Source organism: Ostrinia nubilalis, chromosome 3 (genome assembly GCF_963855985.1).
Source record: "Ostrinia nubilalis chromosome 3, ilOstNubi1.1, whole genome shotgun sequence".
Lineage (NCBI taxonomy): Eukaryota > Metazoa > Arthropoda > Insecta > Lepidoptera > Crambidae > Ostrinia > Ostrinia nubilalis.
Window position 1 is genome coordinate 3282024 of NC_087090.1, and position 25267 is coordinate 3307290.

The 25267-nt window shown below is 36.7% G+C and overlaps 1 protein-coding gene across 6 annotated transcripts in view; it reads left to right on the forward strand.

Annotated features, from left to right (window-relative positions):
- LOC135087602 (zinc finger protein chinmo) overlaps positions 1 to 24316 on the forward strand; it is a 115601-nt gene extending 91285 nt beyond the window's left edge. For 5 of the 6 annotated variants that reach the window (XM_063982335.1, XM_063982336.1, XM_063982334.1 and 2 more), the window contains 5 exons: positions 14834 to 15057; positions 15534 to 15856; positions 16937 to 17142; positions 17656 to 17850; positions 18516 to 24316. In XM_063982335.1, the coding sequence (XP_063838405.1) occupies positions 14834 to 15057; positions 15534 to 15856; positions 16937 to 17142; positions 17656 to 17850; positions 18516 to 18736 (1169 nt within the window). In that variant the 3' untranslated portion in view covers positions 18737 to 24316. The remainder of the gene's footprint in view (positions 1 to 14833; positions 15058 to 15533; positions 15857 to 16936; positions 17143 to 17655; positions 17851 to 18515) is intronic. The other variant, XM_063982332.1, reaches the window with a different exon arrangement.
- The last annotated feature ends 951 nt before the right edge of the window (positions 24317 to 25267 follow it).

A 25267-nucleotide genomic window follows, 5' to 3' on the forward strand; every position in this document is an offset into this window, starting at 1 on the left:
CTACGACACTTGATCTACAATCTAGAGCGCGATCGCGTCTTTCCATTCTATACATAGCCAGAACGCAAGGGTGTGTAACTAATCGAGTATAGTTTGGAAATGTCTTTTTTATTAAGCTCTTCTCTTCTTACTTTGTAGTGATTTACGAAAAACATCTTGTTCTATAATGTACATCGCCAGTGATTGGACTAATCATGTATGTATTGGATATAAGTACTTACGCGATTACAATTTATAAGCGAGTAGTATGCTCGACATTTTGACTTAAAAACATGGTAATCGTGTATACTTTGTAGTCACAGATTTACAAAGAGCATTTACAAAATATACACGAGCAGTTTCCAATGGCTGCGTTCTGGCCATGTATAGAACGGAAAGACGCGGCGGGATCCTCTTCCCGCACCCATCGGCAATAGGTACCTACATAACTATCCGATCCGGTATAGTCCCTGTTAGCACAGCCGCATTCGGTGCGTTTCGGAACGCATCGAGCCGGTCTCCTTATCGACCGGTGCGTGGGCGGCCCCGCCCGCCACCCCAAGGGCGTTTTACACCAGCTGACACAGTGTTGTGTCGCACATTTTTATTTATAACAAACGACCTAATAGGACAGACGATAAACAGACAGCCCTGACAGGATTCTAGCGTTTAAAAGGGATTTTTTTGCTTGTGACAGCCGTGGAAAAGTAAATCAGTTACAAATATTTTTTTTATTTCTTATTAAAAGTTTTCCTTTTTCAATATGCCCAATGTTGAAGTTTATGCCTGCTATTTGCATTTTTGGGTATACGAAAGGTGAAATAACACAATTAAGTATTTATCCACGGTACACATATTATTACGAAACACATTCGTTCTATTCTGTAGTAGTTGAAACGGGTAATTTGAATACGTAATATGCGTTGTAAACGTGTCTTCTTTTGATTGGTGAGTATGTGGGCCATAATTATACGCACCGTGTAATATCGATTGATAAGGTTGAGTTGTTTTAATAAATTCTGTTCTTTGGTTCTATATAACTATATGTACTCGTACATTTAACAATACATTGTTGATATTTTTACACATCTTTAATAAGATAATAAAACGTATCTATTATCGTACAAAGTTAAGTTTATTTATGGTAATGTTTTAACATATTGTTTTTTTTTACACTTATATTTTCACGATACAAAAATATATCAATTCACAAATAAACACGAGGGATTTAAATTAAATAAGCAGAATTTATAATCATCATTTTCATTTGTAAAACTTTTCATTTATCAAAATGAGTTCTAAAATTTGCCAATTGAAAATTGCCGCAGTAAGACTATACCGACTTGTCAGATATCGCGGCAATATTTAATAATGGTACAGAGAGCGTCACGTCAAGCTTAAAAGTGGGGCATTTTACGTAGTCATAATAAAGGTTATTTTGCAACAGAAATGTATAGTATTTTGTGCTGATGTATGAAAGCCGTCTTTGGAGGGGTGCGCTGAGATTCGTTTGCATCGGTTTATGGCTTCTATGGGGTACATTTTCCGCTTGCACCCAGATAGGGAGATATTGTTTGAGGAAAATTAATCTTGGAAATATGAATTTTGAGTCAGGTAGACGGCCACTACTACGACGTAAGGGAACTACGACGCCCACAGTTGTGGATTTAAGCCCAATTAGGGGTAGTTTTAGTCTAATAAGCACATGCCCGTTTTCACCATCAATCCCTAATTTTTAAGTGACCCCTATGAAAACAATCCTGTTATGTGTAGGGGTCACTTAAAAAATAGGGATTGAAGGTGAAAACGGGCATTATAGACATTTTTATGGTTGTTAGACGTTTTCGTTTTTTTGGGTTACGTGATTAGTATCAGAGTACAATTTAGTTTTAAATAATATTATCTAAATTTAGCTTGTTAATGAAGAACGTAACAAGTGACTTTTTTGCCCCAGGAAAATGACCTGTCCAAACCTACCGCCGGGAGACGGTAAAGTGACTAATATTTTATATCTTTGACTCATTTCCTGATCAAACTAATAACTATATCAAGAAATAATCGATAATGCATTAAAAATTAAATCCGTAGCATTTGTGCTTATGTAATCCAAAAAACTATGTCTTTATCAGCGATATTTGGGCCTAGCCCTTATCATAGACACGATAAGCCTACGCATATACTATGATAAACGTTGATAGTGCATAGTACTTGGAAAATACACCGAATATCGATTGGGTTTGAATATGCAGTAAAAATTACACAATTTTACAAAACAATTACAAAAAGAAAGAAAAAACCCATTTATTTGGCACACATTAAGAATTACAGAACTGCAAATTACAAAACTTACCTAAATATATCAATTAAAAATAATGCCAAAAAGGCTTCCACTCATATTTACAGCTTCTCTCTTTTTATGGGACAGGAGGCAAACGATTCTGTCTGCGATTTCTAATAATGTCCATCTGAAATTATATTAAACTAGGTACATTTGTACTAAAATTTTACCAATACAGTTACTGTTAGTTACTTAAAAGTCGTACAAGACGTTACAATTTTCCTTACTGTGCCATCGTCCGCATTATAAAGACAAAACTTTTAAATATAACAAACTTGTTAAAGATGATGCAGCGCTAAAAGCATTCTACGCTGTCTACATCGTTCCTAGGTCCCCATTTGTTCTTTTCAAGAACAGTTTGTAAAAGAAAAACTCTCAAAATAAAGCGCCTCCAAGGTATAAACTTCCAACGCGTCCTCTCCTTGGGGATACAAAAGGCATACTTTGGCTTCTAGAGGAAAACTCGGAACCTTTGTGCAACCGAATCGACGTAAAAAGAAACAGTCGCCAGTTAATCGAGTTCTTTGAGAATAATATATTTTTTTCTCTATTCTCTAATTCGCAAATTCGTGTAGGTTTTAGCGAAGTAGGTGTAAGTAGGTTTACTTTTACGCTGTTGGGTTGTTTAATCTGTGCTTTGATTACAAAGGCAAATACGATTAAGTACTTAACTTTTCACCTTTCTCTACGCTCTAAAAATATTTTATTTAACCATCATAGACTTTCAAGAATTTAGTCTTATTCTGACATGTTGAGTAGGAGTTACATCTCTTCGTTTGAACCTAGAGTCAGACTGTGAGCTGTCGTAAGTGTCTGACCTATCTTAATCGTAGTTTCAGCATAATATGCCCTTTGAAGCTTGTTACGAGTATGTCTTGTCTAAACTAGGTCAAATAATACAAAGTGATTTTCCAACATGACTCCTAGAAATCGAACTCAAAACTATCGGGTCGAACGAGTCCAACTACTAGTCCATAGACTACAAGTCCGAGTTACTTATGCTCTTACGTCCGTAAAGATGACATAATTATCTTATGTGATTTATCCCATCACACTTTCCAATTACTGCAACTCCTGTACATGATCTAGAGCTTGGCATTCAATGAAACCCAACCAATCAAGTTTGAGTAGTCCCGGGGGATAGTAACTGTTTTGGAACCCGCAAAGAATTTAATCAGAAGAATATAAGAGTTCAAAAAACACACAAACATAAAATTATCATGTGTTTCCCTTCAAACCTCCCTCTTAACAATGCTCGTTATAATTAGTAAAACTATCCGCCTGTAAAGGTAACCCGTATGCATCCAACCCCTTATCCCCGCAGAATTTGACACAATAATTGTTCACCACGCATGCAAAGGGCCTTAGCAACCAGAGATGTTGGGGACCTAGTATGTTGTTAACAGAATTTGAATTTAGATAGCAACGTGTTTGAAATCATTTATCATACTCGTACTCGTAGGTACAGAAAAGACTTGATTAAGTAAGCCAAAACTATTATAAATAGAATAAAAAATAGAACCGGTCGTTTCAACATTTCAAACAAAAAATACTCGTCAATATTCTGTCTTAGTAAGTTCAAATAAAATTAAGAAAATTTTAGCTAAATTACAACATGTGTTAGCAAAAATAAAAATGTTTTTTAGTCAGTATAGTATAGAGTTTTATTGATCCGGAGAGTTTTCACTGATATTCAGTTTCAGTTACTCTCTTCGCCCTCGCTCTGACGAATATTACACTTAACCCTTTAACATTACTATAGTTATACTCTTGACAGTCGAGGCTATTTCAATAGTTGATAAGGAACGTCAATCGTTCGATTTGATGTCTAATAAAGGCCTTTACTGCTCTATTTCAATCTCAATCGATAAATAGTATCGATTTATTAGTATATTCAACTTTGTAATTGTAGATCTGTGAAATACGCAGATATTGTATCAGTATTTTATGATTAGTTGTAAAAGTAGGTATAGATGGCTTCATTACAATGAATTTGTTTACGCTACTTGAGGTAGGGAGGCTAATATTAAATATGTTAAGTTTTTGCTAACTCATTAAATATTACGTGTAATGAGCTTTTGAAAGCTACCTTAATATGAATAAATTACATTTTCATGTAGCAGATTCTGTAAGTGGTAGTTAGGCACTAATAATAATCTTTAACCACATTACTACGAGTACTAATGGTTCAATAAAGACATATTTTTAACCCTATAAACAAAAATAACTTAACTTATTATACTAATCTACTACTAATAACTAATGCTTTGAAAATACGATAGAATGAAAAGAAGAAAGAAACGAAAGGAAAATATAGAAAGAAAAGAAGATACGTAATTAATTTCTTATCTTAACGACACGATCACTTAGGTACGAGTATATCCGTAGTCATACATTAATTTCTTAATTATAGAAAATAGAAAGATACCTAATTTAAATGCCGAAACTTGACGCAAAGTAACATGAAACGTCTAAAAATAAACCTTACTAAATGTATGTCGAACTGAAAAAATAAATGAGTGTTATAACAGCCCACTTATGTACTCATATCTACATTAACGTCACAAACTTGCGAAAAGATCAAAACAGCTGTTTATCAAATTACACGTCGTGAGTGAACGGTAAAAGTTTGTAAAATTTTCTTGTACCCCTCATAATAAAGGTCAAAATGGCTTTCGCTTTCAATTTCGGCTGCCAGTTTTTATGGATATGATTTTTTAATCTCTGCACGCTTTGTTCGACAAACGTTAAACCTAAATTTATCATGGCATTTTAGTTAACGTCAAAATCAAGGTAGGGTTTGGGGAGGGCCAGGGTTGCCTAAAAAAATTCAACACTAAAATGCTGTAGCTAGTATGATGAAAATCGAAACGAAAGTATTTTTGGAACACGTAATGTAGCATCCTAATGACACGTTAATGCTAGGTCATCCTTCGAAGGGCGGGAATAAAAAATATTGGCAACAGGTGATCCATCTATCTGTCTAGCCTATTGTATTATTGTTGTTTTTGTTTTCGCTGCTAGGAATAGTTAATCTGTTTGAGGCTTATTACGTAAAATAACTATTTTAGTTATTCGCTGAAAGCTAACGCAAATTTTAATTGCGTCTTTTTTCCGTGAGGCTTTAAGTCTTAACTTACCTACTTCATAAGCTAGTGCCTATATTTAACAAGCAGATAAACGCCAATAGCCACATTTCCATATTTACCTGTCAGTTACGGTTACTCCCGTGATTTTAGCACAAACACTTCCAATCCCATGGAAAACAAAGCCATAGTAACCCTGCCATGGGGGGGTGGGGGTTCTTTCGCTCGGGCGGCAACACCCCTCCCTACTATAATCGAGTGCATTATACGTGAAACAGCCCTCCCAAATTTTCACTCTCTAGTTGCATGCCCGCGGTTTAATTTGTACCCCTACAGGGGGATGTGCAGGGACGTGTATCTATCGATTGGGCAGGGAGTGCGGAAGGGTTAAATTTACCTTCATGCCGTTACTTCGTTAGTCGTGATGATTGAGCCGTTTCGGATTCAATTTGAGTGGATGAGGTATTTTCGTTTGTTAAGATACTGGCGCTCGTTTTGGCATTTGTTATGATGTGCCTTCACGGTCGTTAGTATAGAGTCGTTACTCATTAGTGTGGAGGCACTAGGTCACACTCACACAGACTTACATTGTGATTTCAGCTTGAGTTTAGTTGAAAAAAAATGTTTTTCGTCGTTTTAACATGTTAATGATTATTTTTATTTGTACATTTAGATAATTTTGTGTAACGCATAAAAAAATTAAATTATTATTTTCATGCTCTTCGTAAGAAAGCGATATTTTTTTTATTTGACATAAAATGAAGCCAAAATTATTTACACCAGAATAACATTTTGTGGTGCTAAGCACTAGAGCTTTTCTTTTAGCACTAAACTAAATATTCATATTAGCTAGCATAGAAATGGCATATCCATTACGACGTATGCTTGCGTAGCACACAATACTATTGATCAGGGCGCGAACGGGGTGAGACCGGTATTTGAAATATTTAATAATGTACCGCCTGAGAGTGTTGTATGTGAAGTTTGGAATAATACTCATGCTTGACGAACACACACTAAAGCTTAGATGCTTTGATGGGATGATTTCTATTCAACATGACCTTTATGACTATTATTTAGAGCTTAAAATATCGAAATACTATTCGTTAATTGTTTACTGGTCAGCTCTAAAGTGAGTCTAGCTATGGACATAGCTGGGCATTAACTCGTTAATCCGTTAATCGTTAATTAACGAAGTTAACATTTCTATTAACGGATTAACTTTTAAGTTAACTTTAAAAAATGTTAACGGACTCGTTAACTTCCGTTAAATTATCCTAAGTCCGTTAATCGTTAATCCAGTACCTACTATTTACCGAAAGCACACTGAAAAACGCTAGAAAAACGCGTTCTGACAAGTACGTTCGGGCTTTCAGAACTTCCAGAACCCAAAATAACAGTTTTTGTAACCAGATCACTAACGACACTACTTGTTAGTATGTGTGGGACAACTCTTGCAACTGAATTTAAGACCAGTTTTCCTCCAACCGATTGAGCTGAAATTTGGTATACTTATGTAAGTACGATGACAATGTAATGTTATGGTACCATTGAGCTGGTCTGATGATGGAGTCATGAGGTGGCCATAGGAACTCCTAAATGAAACGGCGGCATCGCATCGAATTTGGGTTCGTTGGATTTGTCTTTTCGAACACTTTAGTACTAGATGATGTCCAGGGTCCTGATGATGGAGTCAGGAGGTGGCCATAGGAATTCCTAAACGAAACGGTGGAAACTTATCGAGTTTGGGTTTGCTGACTCGAATTACTCGAACAAAAATTAGAACTTTAAAATTTAATAATTTGCAAACAGATCCCTAAAGCCATTTTTAAAGATCTATCCAACGATACCCTACACCTGTCTTTCCCAAAGTGGGCGATAACGCCCCCTTGTGGGCGCTGCAGGCTTAAAGGGGGGCGGTAAGAGACCCAGAAAAAAAACGGGGCGTTGTGTAGAGGCTTGGGAGGCGTCATCTACTAGGAGGACTCTTAGACATCGACTGAGCTCGACTCTTGACTACAAATATGGGGGGCGCTAAAAAATAATTTATTCTTAAAGTGGGCAGTAGACTAAATAAGTTTGGGAACCACTGCCCTACACGATGGGGTCGAAGATGAAAAAATAAATCATCCCCACTTTACATGTAGGGGAGCTACCTTAAAAAAAACATTTTTTTTCAAAATTTTATTCTACCGTTTTGTCGGCGTGATTAATATACATTATCTACAATTTTTTTTTTCGTTTTATTATCATGTGTTAACGGATTAACGATTAACGTTAACTTGCGTTAAATCTTGTGAAAAGTAACGTTTTAACGTTTAACGAAGTTAATTTTTTTATTAACGGTTTAACGATTAACGAAGTTAACTATTTGATTAACGGTGCCCAGCTATGGCTATGGACAGCTTCATGAAGAAATGTAGAGTCATGCCTACTAAGCTAAAGACGAATGTTTCTAAAGCGATAATTACTCAAAACGATCCTACACTTAAAGCCGAAATGTGTTTTACGATCAAAAAAATACGCGCAAAAACGCAATTCTTTTGCAGTCGATTTCCGAATGCCGATCGCACAACGAAGCATCCATTCCTATCGGCTGCAATATTAAAACGCTCGCATCTACAGCCGAAGCACGTAGCGACGCCGAAAGTCCGAAAACGGTTCACCTAGTTTTTCAGCCTCCCCACTCCGTGCAAGATTGATTTTCTCGCGCATTTCACTTGCACTTTCCCCAGGGGTGTGTATCTTTCCCTTTCTGACGGCCACCCGGGTCGACCTTGAAAGGGCGCCCGCACACAGTCTAGCAGGATGCGTTGTCATCCCACGTTCTCGCTTGTGGGGTGGGTGAAATGGGGTTAGTCGGTTCCCCCCAATGGTGTCGCTCTCGCTTGCATCCGGGAGCGTATCGCGTACCTACATCTTCCTATAGAACCATTTTCAATTTGGTTTCGGTTTCGCTTGGAATTCTCGCACCGATTGAGCGCTCGCATGGCCGCGTTTTGCCGTTTGATAGGCTTATATTGTCGTTTCTGTGCATCTGTTTTACTGATAAGGTCAGATGGCGAGGACATTTTCCTGTTTTGACAACGTATGGACTGGGACAGGCTTTGCGTGGGCAATATAGTCGCTAAACATAGATTTGCTTTGCTGAACATAGTTTTGACAGGCCTATATTGGGAATTGTCATAAAATTTTCGTGTTTGTGCACAAAAGAACAAATTCTTGTCATAATACAGACATGTGTGTTCGTTTTACATAACAATAGCGCTCTGTATAGTAATACCAGTGCGTGAAGGACTCAGGGTTTCATTGTTTTAACAATTACTTTACACATCTTCGACGTGGCTTCCTATACATTCATGTAAAATTATAGAAATTATAATATAACATCGTTTAAAACGGCATGCTAAAGGTTGAGTCTACTCTGTACCTACAAATTTTACTGTTTCAGCTTAAGTAATCAAAACAAATAACTCCCAACTTACAATAAAATTAATGGAATATTAAATAATAGATTACTGTTAGGCTTTGCTGTCATATCTTGTACAACATAAAATAAATGACAGTACTGAGTAGCTATAGTAGATGTATACTCATCTTTGCGAAAATGAATCGATAGCGTAAGATAGCAATCAATCTCTACGTCAAAACACGTCAAACAAGCTCACTTTTGTCGTTAATTTATGTAATGCAAGTATAAAGTACTTTCATAAAAAATAACCACGATTCAATCGTTGCTCTACTAAGAGTTTTCTTATAAAAATGTTTCAGTAACAAGTGTTCTTCGATTCTGCCTCTAAAATCATGTTACAAGATAAGAAATGTTTCTAAAGTTCCCAAATTACATATCCGAAGTCTTCAATGAAAAAAGTGCCTCTGAATTTTAGAGATAGTGAAAAATTTCTAACAAAAACTGAACGAACCTTTACTATAGATACCGCGTCGTCTATAGATAGCGTCAATTGCTGCAACTCCCCTCCCCGCGCCTCGAGGAAGCGCCCGACATCATTGGTCGCCTGCGCAGCTTGCAACACGCGACATTGGCCCACTTTACAGACCTACAAACGCTTATCACAGTTTGGGAACGCTCCAGCGCACAGTAGTTTTTTGTTGATTGAAATGGGCGAAGGAATATACCCGCATGAACGGGATCGAAAGGGTTATTCGATTATTAAGGTCCATTGCAGCAGTGGCAGGGTTAATTTGATATTTGAAATAGTAGAGCTATTAGTTACAGTAAAGTTAAGAAAAAATAATTGTAATCAACGATAAAAGGAGAAGCAGGAAACGACTGTAACTTGCAGCTCTATGTTTTTCTCTAAGTTCCAAAAAAACAACTTTTTTAACTTTGAATTTTTAATGCATGATATTTTTATCCATTCATGACTTGCAATCTACCTCGACGACATTATTATGTTCGGTATTCAGACCTAATATAACTTTTAAAGTATCGTTTTCATGGTATAGCTACAAAAACAGCTACAAAACTTTGTGCACATTTTTCGCAGTATCGTTATTTCCCTGCTTTTTGTACCGTGTACTTGAATTGTCGAAGTCAGCGAAATGATAGAACAAGGAAGTGTTCGAACAAATTCGTAGGCGGCAGCGGGAGCGGAACGGCCGTGCATGTAGAGGCCTAGGTTAGGCCGGTGACAGTGCAGCGATTTGTCTGGAGGATACTTTCGATGTAGTTTTCTGTATCAAAATAAACACTGGACTGAATGAAGAAAAAGGCTTAAAAATTATAGTACCTTTGTCTTCCTACAGCTACCAAGTTTTGTGACTCCCAAATTCAACTCCTTTTTTATTCTGTATGATAAGAGGTGAGATGCCATTGATGTAGATCGCGAGTCGTCATTTGTGGTTTAAAAGATAAACCAACTCGCTTTTATCAATAGAACACCAAAGTTCAATTCACATAACAAAATCCTAATCAATTTCACAGGTTGCCACAGCAACAGTGGCGCACTACATACTCGTAGTAGTAATGATTATGAGTCATACAAACATGTGCGTAAGATAGTAACAACTCTATCTGCTGAACAAGCGCGACTAATCGCAAGCGAATCGCGTGCGTGTTACCGGCCGCGCGCATTCCAAGGCTAAGCTTATTTGGTTCCGCGCGATTCGCTCTGACGTAATGCGCGTACGCATGTATCGTGGCTCTATCTGCAATTACACCGAAATTCACTATTCAACTCTATTGCAACGACATTAAATCTATATTCGAATGTGATTTGGCCATAGGTATCTCATGTCGTGTTGTTTTGGTGTTTTAACCAAACGAACAATGTAGGTGAGAATTATGGATTCCATATGGTTAATTTGAATTTACATTTTAAAGCCCTTTGCTGAATATAACGACATTTTTATGACGATATAGGATTTTTGATTTATTTTTAATTCTTGCTTAATTAAGCACACTTAAATTAGTTGGTACCTACGTAGAAAGAATAAAAGGAAAATGACAATTACTAAATCAATAACCTACGACTAGTTCATGAAGTTATTTAGGGCATCTTATTTTGGTAGTAAGAAATGAAATACATAATTAATGTATCAAAAACATAAGCGGCGCTACAATTTTAAGCACTATTTAACTTTTAACCACTTACGTGTATACCTCTATAAAAATTAAGTTATAAAGGTACACGATGAGTCATTCTTATCATCAATCTACTATGGGAAGTATTCGTGACTACTTGCAACAATCGTAATGGGAAGTAGCTCGTGGTTACTGACCTTGGGATATTTAGAATATTTCTTTAATAAGCAGAGTATTACAAAAGGACGGTCTACTAGCGCCATCTATGGCGCTGTTGCACAAACTACGCCTACCGGCGATTGTTGGAACTAAAAGTTCGTAGCATTTGGCGACTACAGCAGGAAAATGTAAGAAAACTAGCTTTCCACCCGCGGCTTCGCCCGCGTGGACTCCAAAAAACCCAAATATTTTTCGGAACCCTATTTTTTAAATAAAATTTAGCCTATGTTACTCGTGGATAATGTAGCTTTCGAATGGTGAAAGAATTTTTGAAAACGGTCCAGTAGTTTTTGAGCCTATTCATTACAACCAAACAAACAAAGTTTTCCTCTTTTTATTTATTTATTTATTTATATGGCATACCAACAACATATTAGTGTAGACAATTAAAATAAAGTGAAATGGTGAATTTGATTTTGGGTATTTCCTTCATGAGGATTGAAAGAAAGAAAGAAAAATTGTTTATTTGGTTCAAACATAGTAATTTCTTGCCTTGGATTGTCTTGTTTTATGAAAATTAATAATGCATGTAAACCGCAAAATTTAATTTTAGAGTATTTATTATAGTCAATCTCTTATAAACGGTAGGTATGTTAGTATTAATGAATAATGAAAGCAATAATACATTTTACGAGTCCATATCTTTGCGGGTTTTTCCTTCCTTTTTACCCGACTGCGCCAGAAGGAGGGTTATGTTTTTTGTTAGCTTCATTAATATAGTATTAGGTCAATACCTAATACCTATTCATTTAACGATGTCATGGTGGTTTTAATCTATTTCTTCTCCCTGTAGAGCTGAAGACGCTCCAGGCATTTTGCACCGAATTGTAGCAATTGGGACAAAACTCAAAACTCTATACCTTAACTTCGAGTTAGTGATACAAATGGCCGATATATTCGTAGAATTGCTTTGAGACCAGCCCATCGCCTTGGTTTTTGTTTATCGCACCGCGTGGGAAGCAATGTATAAGCGGTTTTAAATTTAACAGAATCTAAAATAGATGGGGTCAAATCTGGACTGTGTGGAAATCTTTAATAGGCCGTGAACCTATGATTAAATTGTGAAATAGAATGCGCCTGTGGCTACTTCTGAGGATTCGTGTTACACTCCCTTGGAAGTTAAATAAGGAAAACCTAATACTAGATTATCGCAAAAGCATCTATTCGTAGGTACAGCCAGGTGTAAGTAGTCTTTCTATTAAGGCTCATAATAATTTCAACGTATTTAATATAAATCAATTGATTTCAAGAAAAGGTCAATAATATTTTCTTAGTTAGGTACTACCTTTTTTCAGGACTTGCGCCCGTATTCACAAACGATGCTTGCTTGAGTGAAGCACCAAATCGAATGCACAGCGTTAAATAGAGCTCTGTGATTGGTTCCTGTGTCACCCTGTGCGTCCACTGTGAGACCTCATAGTAATGTTTGTGAATACGGGCGTTAGGTATGTGCGATGACGTCCCTATACGTCAAAACCTGAGTCAATATTTTATGAGTACTTCTTCTGAGAGTTATGTAAAGTGATAATTTAAATACTAACTAAACAATTCATGACCTAACTTACTGAATAATGGATTTGCAAGAGAAGCGAGGACGTAGTGTATGGAATTCCAAAGTAGCATGAATGTTTGTAAAATTTTTGCCAATAATTTGGGTCAATGTTAATTGTATAATGAGGAAGGTCGAATCAGGACGTATTGTCATGCAACGGATTACTAATGTTTGGCCAAAAAACGTTTCCCAAATTATCACATCGCAAACAACGTTTCGCAAATTTTCATTTGGCAAATTCTCATTTGGCAAAACAACTTATAGCAAACTTTTAATTCGCAAATGCCGTTTTTGGCATATTGTTGTTTAGCAAATTATTGTTTGGCAAGGTATGTTTTGGCAAATGTTTCATTTGGCAAAAATATTTCACGATACACTATTTACAAAATAATTTGATTGATGCATAGAATGGAATACAAATTAACTTGTGGTTATTATTTTGTTTAGTTTAGGTTTTATGCAATACCTACTTTCTGCAACCATACTGTTTTCTGCAATCTCTTTGTTTTACATAAAATTCTTGTGAAAACCATGATCATCTGCCTTATGGTTTGATTTGTGGGTAACGGTGGGTGAAGTATGTGAAGTGCAATTTGACCAAACAAATTATTTGGGATATAATATTTGGCAAAATAAAACATTTGCTATATAAACATTTGCCAAGTAATATTTGGCCAAATGATAATTTGACCAAATGAATTAGTTGCGAAAAGTACAGTTGCTAAAAGTTCATTTGGAAAATGAAACTTTGGCGATAAGTTGTTTGCGAAGTGAAATTTGGCGAAAAGTAATTTGGCCAAACGGAAGGATACCTCATGCAACTAGAGATGGGTTTCCACCCGAGTAAAAACCCACATGAGGGTAAAAACCCAATAAAAACCCGTTTCATTCCACCCGTGGGTGTTTACACCGGGTGAAAACAAATAATTTTATAATTATTTCAATTGGTATCTTTTCTTTATTTTTATTGAATTTTTCTCATTTAAGTTTATTGATTAATAAGTAATAAGTCAAATTAACACTAATATGCATTTATATCGTGGCCAAATCGTAAAATTGATCACGTTATGATGATGTGACCAATTATTTTATAAAATGGTGTTATTTCAAGAATTGTTGAACCGATTTAGAAGAAATTTAGTAGGAACACAATAATTTGTGATCATGGCAAGGACATGGAGGGGGGGGGGGGGGATGCCAAAGATGCCAAACTCTCTCTTTGATGACATTACGGTATAAAGTAACAAATAACAACACCAACTACAAAGTACTTCTGCTTAAAAACTTGAAATCAAACCGCCCTTCCGCCACTGTAACGCATTGTACCGTTTTTCAAGACCTCCTCTCCCCCCAGATTGCATTACGTAACACTAGAACGCCCTCTTAGCAACAAATACCACTTCTCACTTTAAAAATACGCTATTTTTGTTTTCACCCACCAGAATGGGTGATAATGGGTAAAAACCGGGTTTTTACCCAAATCACCCAGTTGAAACCCAATCGGGTGAAATGGGTTTTTACCCACTACCCATCTCTACATGCAACACGTATTCAAATTGTTGATAACGGTTAAATATTAAACTAATTTCAGTGCCAAAGTGAGCTCGTAGGTTAGTTTTGCTTCGTCTAGTTTCCTAAAGAAAATTTTTAGTCAGTTAACTACATTATAAAAAAAATGTGGGACACGTATATTTTTATTTGTCAATCAAACAAGTAATTACAAAGTTATGATGCTTTGAAGTTTCGCGTTCCGGAAACATCTATTCTTTATTGTGATTAACTACCTATTTAGGAAGCTTTTTACTTTTTTTAATACGTAATACGAGAAAAATCATAATTACAGTCTAGGGGTTTATGAGACAGCCCCACATAAGCCCCAGTCTAAAACTACTTACTCATAAACTTTTTAAGCTTGTTGCATTTAATTTAAAGAATTATCAGTAAAAACTAAACCTTTTCAAAACATTATTATTACTATTCATTTACCTCCTCTCCTCTAATTTTTGCTTTGCTCGACAGGGTCCATACTGTCCTAATATTATTTTGAACAGCCTATTTAACGTTTGGAATAGCAATAAAGAACTTGCATTAATATTCCGTTTCCATCTTTCCAGGTCGCCAGTTCAAAGCACACAAGGTGATCCTGGCAGCTTGCAGCAAGCACTTTCAGGAGTTGTTCGACACGGCGCCCCCCAGCCATGCGGGCGCCTGTTACGTCATCCTGGAGGCCACCACGGCGGACAACATGCAGGCCCTCCTCGAATTCATGTATAAGGGGGAGGTGCATGTCAGCCAGGACGCCCTATCGAGTTTCCTGAAGAGTGGGGAGAATTTGCAGGTGCGTTTACGAGCTTAACTTGCAGAAAAAGGCAAGTATTTAACCGCAATTCTACCTGATGTTAAGTGAGATGCAGTCTTGGATGGTACATATCTACCCTATTGTACCATTTGAAGCTAACAAGAATTCATTTTCAATGTCAAAGGTTTAAAAAAGCCAAATTGATTCCAAAGATTCATGATAATGACATTAGATTAGGTCCATGCGATTCTATGCTAATCACTGCATTTGCGCAGTTACCGACGTCATTACGAATATTTTGAATTATCTACTGTTGCGTCTATCTTTCTAATTTCATACACATCTTACAAACCTTCCTAATTTGCATGCAAGCATTGTCTTTGGCTAGGGATTGTAAACCAAATCGTCTATTTTGCTTCTGATAATATATTAGAGAGTGTATTACGCTCCTGCAGTGGAACTAAGTGACCTGAGGATACACCATTCCAATCCATTATTTTCATTTCATTTTCCAGGTGAAAGGTTTGTCAATGGAAATGTCCCAAGATGCTTGGGTCAAGCAGCAGACCCAGCAATCGGGAGGGGATCGTCACCAGGCTCGCATCAAAACCAGCCCGGTGTCAGGATCAGGCAACTGCGAGGTGCAGGAGTCTGCTCCTCCGACTCACACGGCCACCTTCGCGCCGGTTATGCCTCAGTACGGCATGCCGATACACGGTGGCAGCGGCAACATCGGCAGATATGCACCGCCAGCTCATCATGTACCCATCCACTCGACGACTCACCGACGACCGGCACCGCCCAAACCCTCGCCAAGCCCACACACTAGGAATTATAGGTAAGAATTCAAATTCTTTCTTGTAGGCCCTTTTCAAGGTCTATCGTCCCAATATAGCTCTTGGCTCTTGCCCTACCAATTCTCCAAGTATCTCTCCCAGTGATTTTTAATAACACAGGTCAACAAAAAAAAAATTTTTTTTTGCGCATGGATTTTACTTATTATATTCTGATTATATAAACAAATGTATATAAAAAAGTGCGATCACAAATCGAAAATATTTGATTTTTAAAAAGTTATAGCGATTTGAATTTTCCATCTTCATAGTAGAATGTCTCTAAAGATGCACGTCACATTCTCATTGGGATATATTTATAAATAATTATGGGGGCTTATTCGCAAGAACAAGGGGCACGCTTTCATCAAAATATAGTGGGATTTGAGAAACGACGTTACCAAGGCCAGTATACTGAAAGCATGATAGGGTTAGATTTTTATGAAAAAAATCTTCAATGGAACATGACAGCAAATTAGAACTTTTCATTTTTAATAAATATTTGGACTCTATTTTAATTTTTCTCTTGTGAGAATGAATCTTAAATGGATGTTTGTTATGTTTTAATAATTAGAAAGAATGAATGAAAGAAAGAAAAAAAAATATTTGGCAACAAATTAAATCATCTCTATGTTCATGTTTCATACATTCATTGATATGAATTTTTCTATTTTTTACACAAAAAAGCAAATTCAGAATATTTTTTTGTTGATATTCTTGTTTCTAGATTATAAAGCAATAAAAATAAGCTATGCATAACCCGTGCGCAAAAATACTGTAGACAGTTGTAATAATTAGATTTTTTTAGTATAATTGGGAATGTGTATTTACCAACTAATTCTGAATAGTTATTAGACAGATCCAGAAAACAATTTGTTAGTCATTAAGAATGAAAATGAGTGACCGGTAGGAAGAGATGTGTTGTGACGCCAAAAGGCAGATAATACGTAATTCCATCCGCATTTTAGCTACCGTGAGGTAGGTTATTGTTGTTTTAGGTAACCCGCGCTTATCTAGTTCTCTAGTTTAGTATACATACTTAGGCACTAAGGCTTTGGTATTAACAAAATCTCTGTTAATTCCAGGCAAAGCTCTTCATCATCGCACTGCGGCAGCGTAGTCGACGAACCGGACACTCGCTCGTCGCCCGGCGCCGGCACACGCTTCGAAGACAACCCGCCCGACTGTACCTCGACCCTCAGCAACCCGATCAAGAACAACGGCTACGAACGCAGCGCTTCGGTCAACGACGAAATGATCGAACGCCTCTCCAACGACCAAGGTGCAGAAGGTTTGTAGTGGATTTAGATGTTTCTTCTCTTGTCAAAGAGTATGAGACTGGGTCGGTAGTAGCTCTCTTAGGAGGGATGTAGTTTGAGATGTGTCCTTGTTGTTTGGTAGTTTACTGGCTGGCGATTCAGAAACCATTATTTTACCATTATTTCAATTGGAGATGGTGGTGATCCAAAGTAGTTAATGGCAGTGGATTATTAAATAAATTAGTAATTAGTTATTTGTCGGCCGTTTGGTGTAGTGGTTCGAAACGGACTACTATTCCGGAGGTAGCGGGTTCGATTCAAACCGATTTTTCACCTTTTATTTCGCATACTGTTTTCGGCAATTTAATTTTGTACAAATGAATCGTCCAATTAAGATCAGATCGTTAGTTATGTATGTTTAATGGTATTTGACATTGTTCAACATACTGAATCGCCTCCCTCGTATTGTAGTTGAAATAGACAAAAGTAGCTAGAACCAATTTTCATATTTTTCTCTTTTTTTAACACCCGATGGATTTCCCCAGATCTACGGGTGAAAAGTGAGAACGACTATCACCCAACCGGATACAACAACTCGCCGCCACCGCCGACCCCCCTGCCGCCCGCCAACTACCACGATAAGCCGATCGCGACATCACCCGTGCCCCCCAAGCCTGGCCCCGACCTTTGGCCCGCGAAAATGATTACGAGCAAATCTGGAGGCATCGCTACTGCTGATGGTATGTACACAATTGCTAGACACTGTGGCATAGATGTTGTCATGTAAGATTTTGCAATAGTAATGTAAAGACAGAAAATACTGCAAATCTATGAAGATAGCTGAACTTGGTGTCGACTTTTCTTAATCCTATCACCTCGCACCGGCTTGACACCTGACAATAGAAATAATTATATTGGGTACATTGGAAATTCTGAAAAAACTTAGCTCTAGTAAATCTTAGTACAGTGCCTTATTATCGCGATCGAGTTATTTTAACACACAAGCAGATAAAGTCGTCTTTGTTATGAAAATAATACAAATATGGTATTAACATAATACAATCTAGTATTACCATGTAACAATGTAGTAATTACCTTGTAACAAAGTAGTAGACACAATAAAACGGAAGAACACGTAACAAAAAGACACTTTCATGTTTATTAATTTTTTCTTTCTTCCTCCCACCGGGAGGAAGAAAGAAAAAATTAAATAGTACTTAAAAGTAAATAGTACTTAATAGTACTTAAATAGTACTTGATAGGAGATTCGAGAGTCGTGTTTCCAATAGTGGAGCTGAAGACTAAATAATCTGATGACGATGATGGACCTAATGGAGCGAATTATGGTGTTTTGAAATAGTAGTCAGTTTAACACGCCATATAACTTCTTTCATACATTTTCCAGGTAAAAAACTGAAGTGTCCATATTGCGAGCGGCTGTACGGTTACGAGACAAACCTCCGCGCGCACATCAGGCAGCGGCACCAGGGCATCCGCGTGCCCTGCCCGCACTGCAGCCGCACTTTCACGCGCAACAACACCGTGCGCCGCCACATCGCGCGCGAGCACCGCCACCAGGTCACGCCGCACCTGCCGCAGGGCCCGCTGCCCAACCACACGCAGTAAGCGCGCCGCCGGCCGCCCGGGATCGCTGACGTTATATCTTTAACGCTGTCAGCCAACGCGTCGCACCCGCATGCAACTGACGCCCGGACAGTTTGAGACGCCTGATTAGAAAACATCTTTATGACAGACAACTGAATGCGAATTTCGAATTGAATTTTTAATTAACTTTGGAATTTTGTGCGGTATTGTTGCATAGCGCGTGTGACGCGGCGGCACGGTGTACCCGGGCCCAGCGCGCCGCGTCTCGAAGCGCGTACAATAAAATACCTCGTCGATGCATATTATGTAATCAATGATCTACCTCAAAATTGATCTTAAGATTTTTTAAGGTTTTTGAAATTGTGCGATAATTGTTACTTAATTTAATATTTCGAGTGTGACTTCGGACGGTCGCTCAGAGGTCGTCTCCGTTCGGTACCGTGTTTCAAAAATATTGTACCTTGCGTCTGCACCCGTTGCGTTGGAGTACCTTGATTTGTTTGCGAATGTCCTAGTAAATGTCCGGATGACTGTGAGATGAAGTTACCTTTGTAGACGATTTATTTTGAGCTCTCGGTCGAGTACGACATAGCTTATATTATATTACCTGAGCTAGGGAATCTTATAGATGATGTTGAGACTGATGGTCATAGGCTAAGTGTATGTAAATAATAGGAGAATGTTGTAAATCGCCGTGGCCTAGGTTGAAACATGATTTAAAGTTACATTGTGGCAAAACTACCTCAGTTTTTATTGATTATATTATATTATTTTACATTCATATTACACTACACTATACTCGTATGACAATAGATTATGTACCAGGTTTAAGTTGCATATTTTATTCTGACACAACTGTGATACAATAGGAAACGGGCTTTATACTTAAAGATATATCTTTTATTTTATTTTGCCACTTTGTCGTTTTAAGGAGAAGGTAAAACGTGCGGGACATAAGAATGTAGGGTTTCTGCAGTTTTTTACTGTACAGTGAATTTGAAAGGTTTTCGTTTTGTACAAAGTACAATTTGCCCTAGATACATAAGTAGTTAGGTAAAGAAACGTTATAAAATGTGCATGTAAGGTGTGATGCATGAATGGTGTTTCAATCCATTTCAGTCGTTCGCTCCAGGCTCGCCTGCGCGAATGTTACTATTGAGACCAAATAATTATATGTTTCTATGGGATGGTGTCGATTTTAACATTCCGTTTTGATGTTTTATTTCATAGTACATTTAGATGAAGGCCACTTACTACTTCTATATTCCTAGTCATTGAAGTGCAACCAGTTGAGATTTTAAAGAAAATAATAGTTTAATAAGGGCCGGGGGCCGCGAGTATTATAATGTTGTGCGGGCCCCGCCTTCGACGACGGGACAGTGCCAAATAACCTCAATTTTAAGTTCACATCTACTATTTATTTTATATTTTTGTTAAGTGTGAATGTAGCGACTGTGTGTGTTATTCCTGATATTTAGGAATAGGTTGCATTCATATTTATTATATTTATATTTTAGGATACACAATTGAATATATTTTATGAGAAATGCTTTATGAAGGCTCAGTGACTTTTTTTAATGCTATAGATTTTGTTACTCGTACCATTTGGAAGACAGCGTTTTAGTTATCTTTTGATGGGCTGAAGCTTACTCGTTTTTAGAATACACGAAAGATGCTGAGTATTGTCCTATATGCTATATCAATATACCGAAGAGAAGCTATAGTGTATTGTACCTACTCGAGATGTCAATATTATATTTTTAGAATCGAATAAGCAGGCTATTACTCTATTTACACAACTGATATTTTACTATAATCTCTGTCCTCACGAATATTTTTACCGCAGAATTTATATAGGGTGCAAGGGGTTAGCAAAACCTTAAACAGTGAGATGCCATACATCTGAATAGAAGACTTGAGACTTCTTGTTTAGTAGTTATTGAAAAAATCTTACTTTGAAAATAAATACAGCACTTTTTCAATTAGGATACAACAGAAGAGTATATAACCTCCGATTTCTTAAATAGCCGCGATCGTTCTAAAATAAGTCGATTATTTGATTCCCGAGAAGTCGTTGAAGAAGATTTACTTAATGAATGGCAAAAAAGATGGGATACGTCAGTCAAAGGACGTCACTTATATAAATTCTTCCCGAATGTACGCGAACGTCTAACTAGGCGATGGTTAGAAATCGACCATTGCTCGTCGCAGTTCCTCACGGGACATGGCAACTTTAAACATAAACTTCACGAATTCAAACTAGTTCCATCTCCTTTTTGCGAGTGTTCCACTGATGATGTCAGTCATGAGCAGTCTGCCCATCATATCTTGTGGGAGTGTGATCTTTGGAAACATGAACGTGATATAATGCTTAATTCAATACAACATACATCTGTTTCCGCAATTTATTACACCGATCTTGTCGCGACAAGGAAAAATTTCCGTGCTTTTAAGCGATTTTGTGAAAAATATTATTGGCAGGTAGTTGCTAATTGCTCATAAGATAGGCCCCCTTAATTTAATTTATTGTCCGTGGTGCATAATCTTTTTCTTAAAGGTTTTAAACCTTTGTTTGTCACCTGTCATCCGCTTTGCAATGGAGGGAAGTCGAACCTTAATTTCGAACTCCTCCTATGTTCTTCTGATTAATTTCGTTGCGGGTCCAATGACAGTTTAACTTTCCCCCGGGACAAACTTGACCTTCATTGGTTGGGTTTTTGTGGCGGTCAAGCTGTAGATCCTGGCTACACAGGAGTTGCAGTGGTGGGAACGAGAGGTGGGAATAGTCCCGATATTTTATAACAGAAGAGTATGTTCTACAATGAGAAGTAAAAAAGCAAACCATTAGCAATATTTTTTTTCAAAAGCCTTTGATTTTAATTCTAAAGACTGTTCAGAGCACTCATTTCACTGTTTATGTTTTGCAAATCTATCCTTAAAACCCTGTATTAAGGGTGAATCTGTATTGATTTCTGGTTCGTCTAGTTGAAGGGTCCGGGGAGTTTGCATTGGTGAGACTTCACAGACTCATAGCTGTCCTGTCTGGAATTTGAAAATAGAATTTTGCGATGTTTTTTTGTTTTTGCGCTGGGTGAAACACAACGGCCTACTGTCCCTCAAATGGCAATTGTCTTTTAGACCTTATAGTCGTTGTAATAAGATTGTTTTATTATTTTGTAGCAATCTTACGATTTGACTAACATTTAGTTACCAAAACATTTAATACGATTTTGATGATAAACCTAAAGCACGACAATTTTTGGGACATGAGTTTGTCTCCATTTTCACCCTGTATTAAAGGTACTGATTCTTTATTCTAGGTTTCATATGCGCCAATCATTTTACTAGTATACTATAATGGATTGCACGTGTATTTGGTTGAGGGTGAAAATGAATTTGATGTTATCGAATTTGGGTCTTGGGTGGCTTGCATTAAGAATCAGTTTTTTTCAATAAGTTTGCATTTAGATTATTTTTCTATTGTACTGCTGAAGATTATCGCACATATTTTATTTACGGTTAGTTTGTCTGTGACGTCTGGGTTCGTTTGGATTGAGTTACATCCCTAAGGAGTTGGGTTTCCGATTACGAGCACTTTTAGAATAACACACCTGGGTGTGTGAGTGGTGAAAAGTATAAAACGATCAAAATTATAGGCATTCGAGCGAAGTGTCAAACGGAAACGATCGGTCAGTAGCTCGGCTATACACAGCACTACACTACTTTTGTATTTGGCCGAGTATAATTTATTGTATAAAAATCATTACTTCTTCATATTATTGGATTTTTTTCGGTAAGTGTATATTATTGTTAAGACAATGTTTTGCTATTTCGAACGAAAATTTGTTAACATTTATGTTTTATTATTATTGGAAACAAAAACTATTTTTGTCCTTTCGTTTTTTTTTCTTATGAATTAAAAATTCATAGTTGTGATTTCTTTTCGACATTTAATGTTTTTTGTGATACGTAAAAGAGAATTGCATTAATGCATCATGTTTTAAGCTTTTTATTATTTTCTTTCGGTTAGTAAGACCATGGGTATAAGTTACGATTATGAGTGATCGTTAGGGGCTTGAAATCAATTGGATTTGCTTTTATCTAAAATGATAAGGTACAAACTTTAGATTACACTATCACGCGTCAATTCTTTATTTGTGTAGTTTTGTTTTGACGGAAATTTCACTTTACCTAATGTAAAAATGTTTCGTATACCTTGATATAGGTATTTGCATATAACACGTGTAAATTAAGTTGATGCATTGTTAAAGCTAATTAGTGGACAAGTAAGTGTTCCCTAATAGTCGTAATGTTGTATTTGGTGTGATAAGTAAATCACGTTTAGTCGGTGTATTGCAATCCCCCCGTTTTAAGACTTGGGCCGATTTCCCTTAGTTTTGTTGCTGTAACCCTGTTGGAAAGCAAAGGTTGGACAAAAGTGAAGTGTTTACGCTGGTATACGATAAGCATCTTGATCCAACATTTGGTCAAACATCACAGTAAAGTATCCAATGTTGGTGATTAAATTGGACGTAATGCGACCTGATATTGGACTAGTTTGCTAGTCTCGTTACCACTGGGTCGTCAGTCGATAAGCTCTTTTGTGTTAGTTAAGTTTAGATTAGTTTCTTTATTTGTAAATAAATCGCGATAATGTCGTGATGGTAAAGCCAAAGATTGTTACGGGTATGGTGACCCTCTGCCGTCACATGGGCCTTGTACAGATTTTACATTCGATTGGTTGAAAATTAATATCTTTTCGCTGGTCGATAACATTGGGCATTTAAAATCAGTAAAAACGAATGTAGACTCATGCGGGGCCCTCTTAGGATAAGTCTATCTACCTCGAGGAGTAAACCTAGTTGTAAGTGTAAGCTTATAGATTTTTTATATGAAGATGAAAATATAAAATTAAGTTTTTAAGAGAAATTGTGAAAAGATAAAAAAAATAAAAAATTTAAAGTACAAATATTCTACCTCAGGATTCAACTTTAGTCCCTTCTAAAATTCTATCACGCAGATGTATTTTGAAATGTTTCGAAAAAAAATATATTGATGTATACCTCTATATTTTTTATTTTGTATCATGTTTCCGAGTGTTATTCCACTCTGATATATTTATTGATCCTAAAGTTGTGTGGAACAACCTTGTATATTGTTGAATTGTAAATAATTCAGTTGGAATACTATTAATGATAAATAAATCGCATACATTTGAATCTCTGCAAGGTAGACAGTGCTTTCGGCCTGGTGCGTCTCTGAGGGTAGATGCCCGCACGACGAGCCACCGGGTTGATAGTCCTAGTTAATATTTAGCCAGTAAGTGTTAATTAGGTTAGATTTAATAATCTCATCGATGTACCTCATTTCGTAAGCACAATCTTCTGGGGGTCGGCCGCAAGTCATCTCAAGTAATCTAGTTGTACCTTCCTTCACTCCCCGGAGTATAAATCATTTTTTTTTATTCGTAATTTTATTATCATTACATTTTCCCAGTTACTTTTTGTGTTTCATAGATGTTACTATGTTTTAAGGAGATGAAAAAAATTGAAAATTATTGTTTGTTAGGTTTAAAAAATTAAAAAATTGTAACAAAATTTATTTTTTTCGTTATTTTTGTTTCCTTTTATTTCCTTTTCTTTTATTTTTTTCAGTCTTTGACAAGTTACACCCGTCCATCGTGTTTAATGTTTATTATTAAATATTTAAGTACATTATTTAAGGAATTGACATTTAAGTACCTAATATTCATAAAATAGTTGCACTTAACTGGACAGGAAATATTTAAGTAATCATTGGATGTTTTTATATTTTAAGGATGCACTAGCGAAGGGGCCGACAACAACACCCGGTCGGCTCATCTTTACGAATTTGATATTGAAAAAAAAAAATATAAATGTTCTCTCGCGTTTAATGTTATGTAAGTAAAATTAAAATGGTAATTTTATGCTCACTTCCTGATCACTAGAGTAATTTCACGAAGTACTTGGATTGTTTGGTATAGACGGGTTAGTTTCGGAACGTAGGTAGAGTCGACTCCCGCGCGCTGCGGTGGCCGATTCTCATGATGGACATGTAGGTATAAAATTATTATATTGATGTTTGAAAGGTAGTCAGGGTGGCGTCCACGCGTACATGGTCATTTCATGACTGTAAATAAAACATTGTTTCATGAAATAAAAAAATGTTTATCCTTAAATTCATGTCATAAGTTCGAATGGGGTAAGTCTCGATGTCACTTAAATGTCTTGGTGTCATCTTTGTGTGTTACACGGTAACGAAATGTAGGTAAACGTCACTAAAAGAATAAAAAAACAACGAGCACTCTATACAAGAACTAAAGTACAAATTTCTGAAGTCTTAAAGAGTTACTGCCAGTACAAATTAATTAAAAAATAATATCGGTTTTTATTGTTGCCAAAATCGTATTTTTTGGGGCATCAGTAAAATTTAATTTAGTGTAGGTTATTCGAGAATAGTACAAAATTGAGTGGATTTAAGTATTGTTCTTTGTATTATGTACGACAGCCCGCTGTGTGAGGTGGTAGAGCT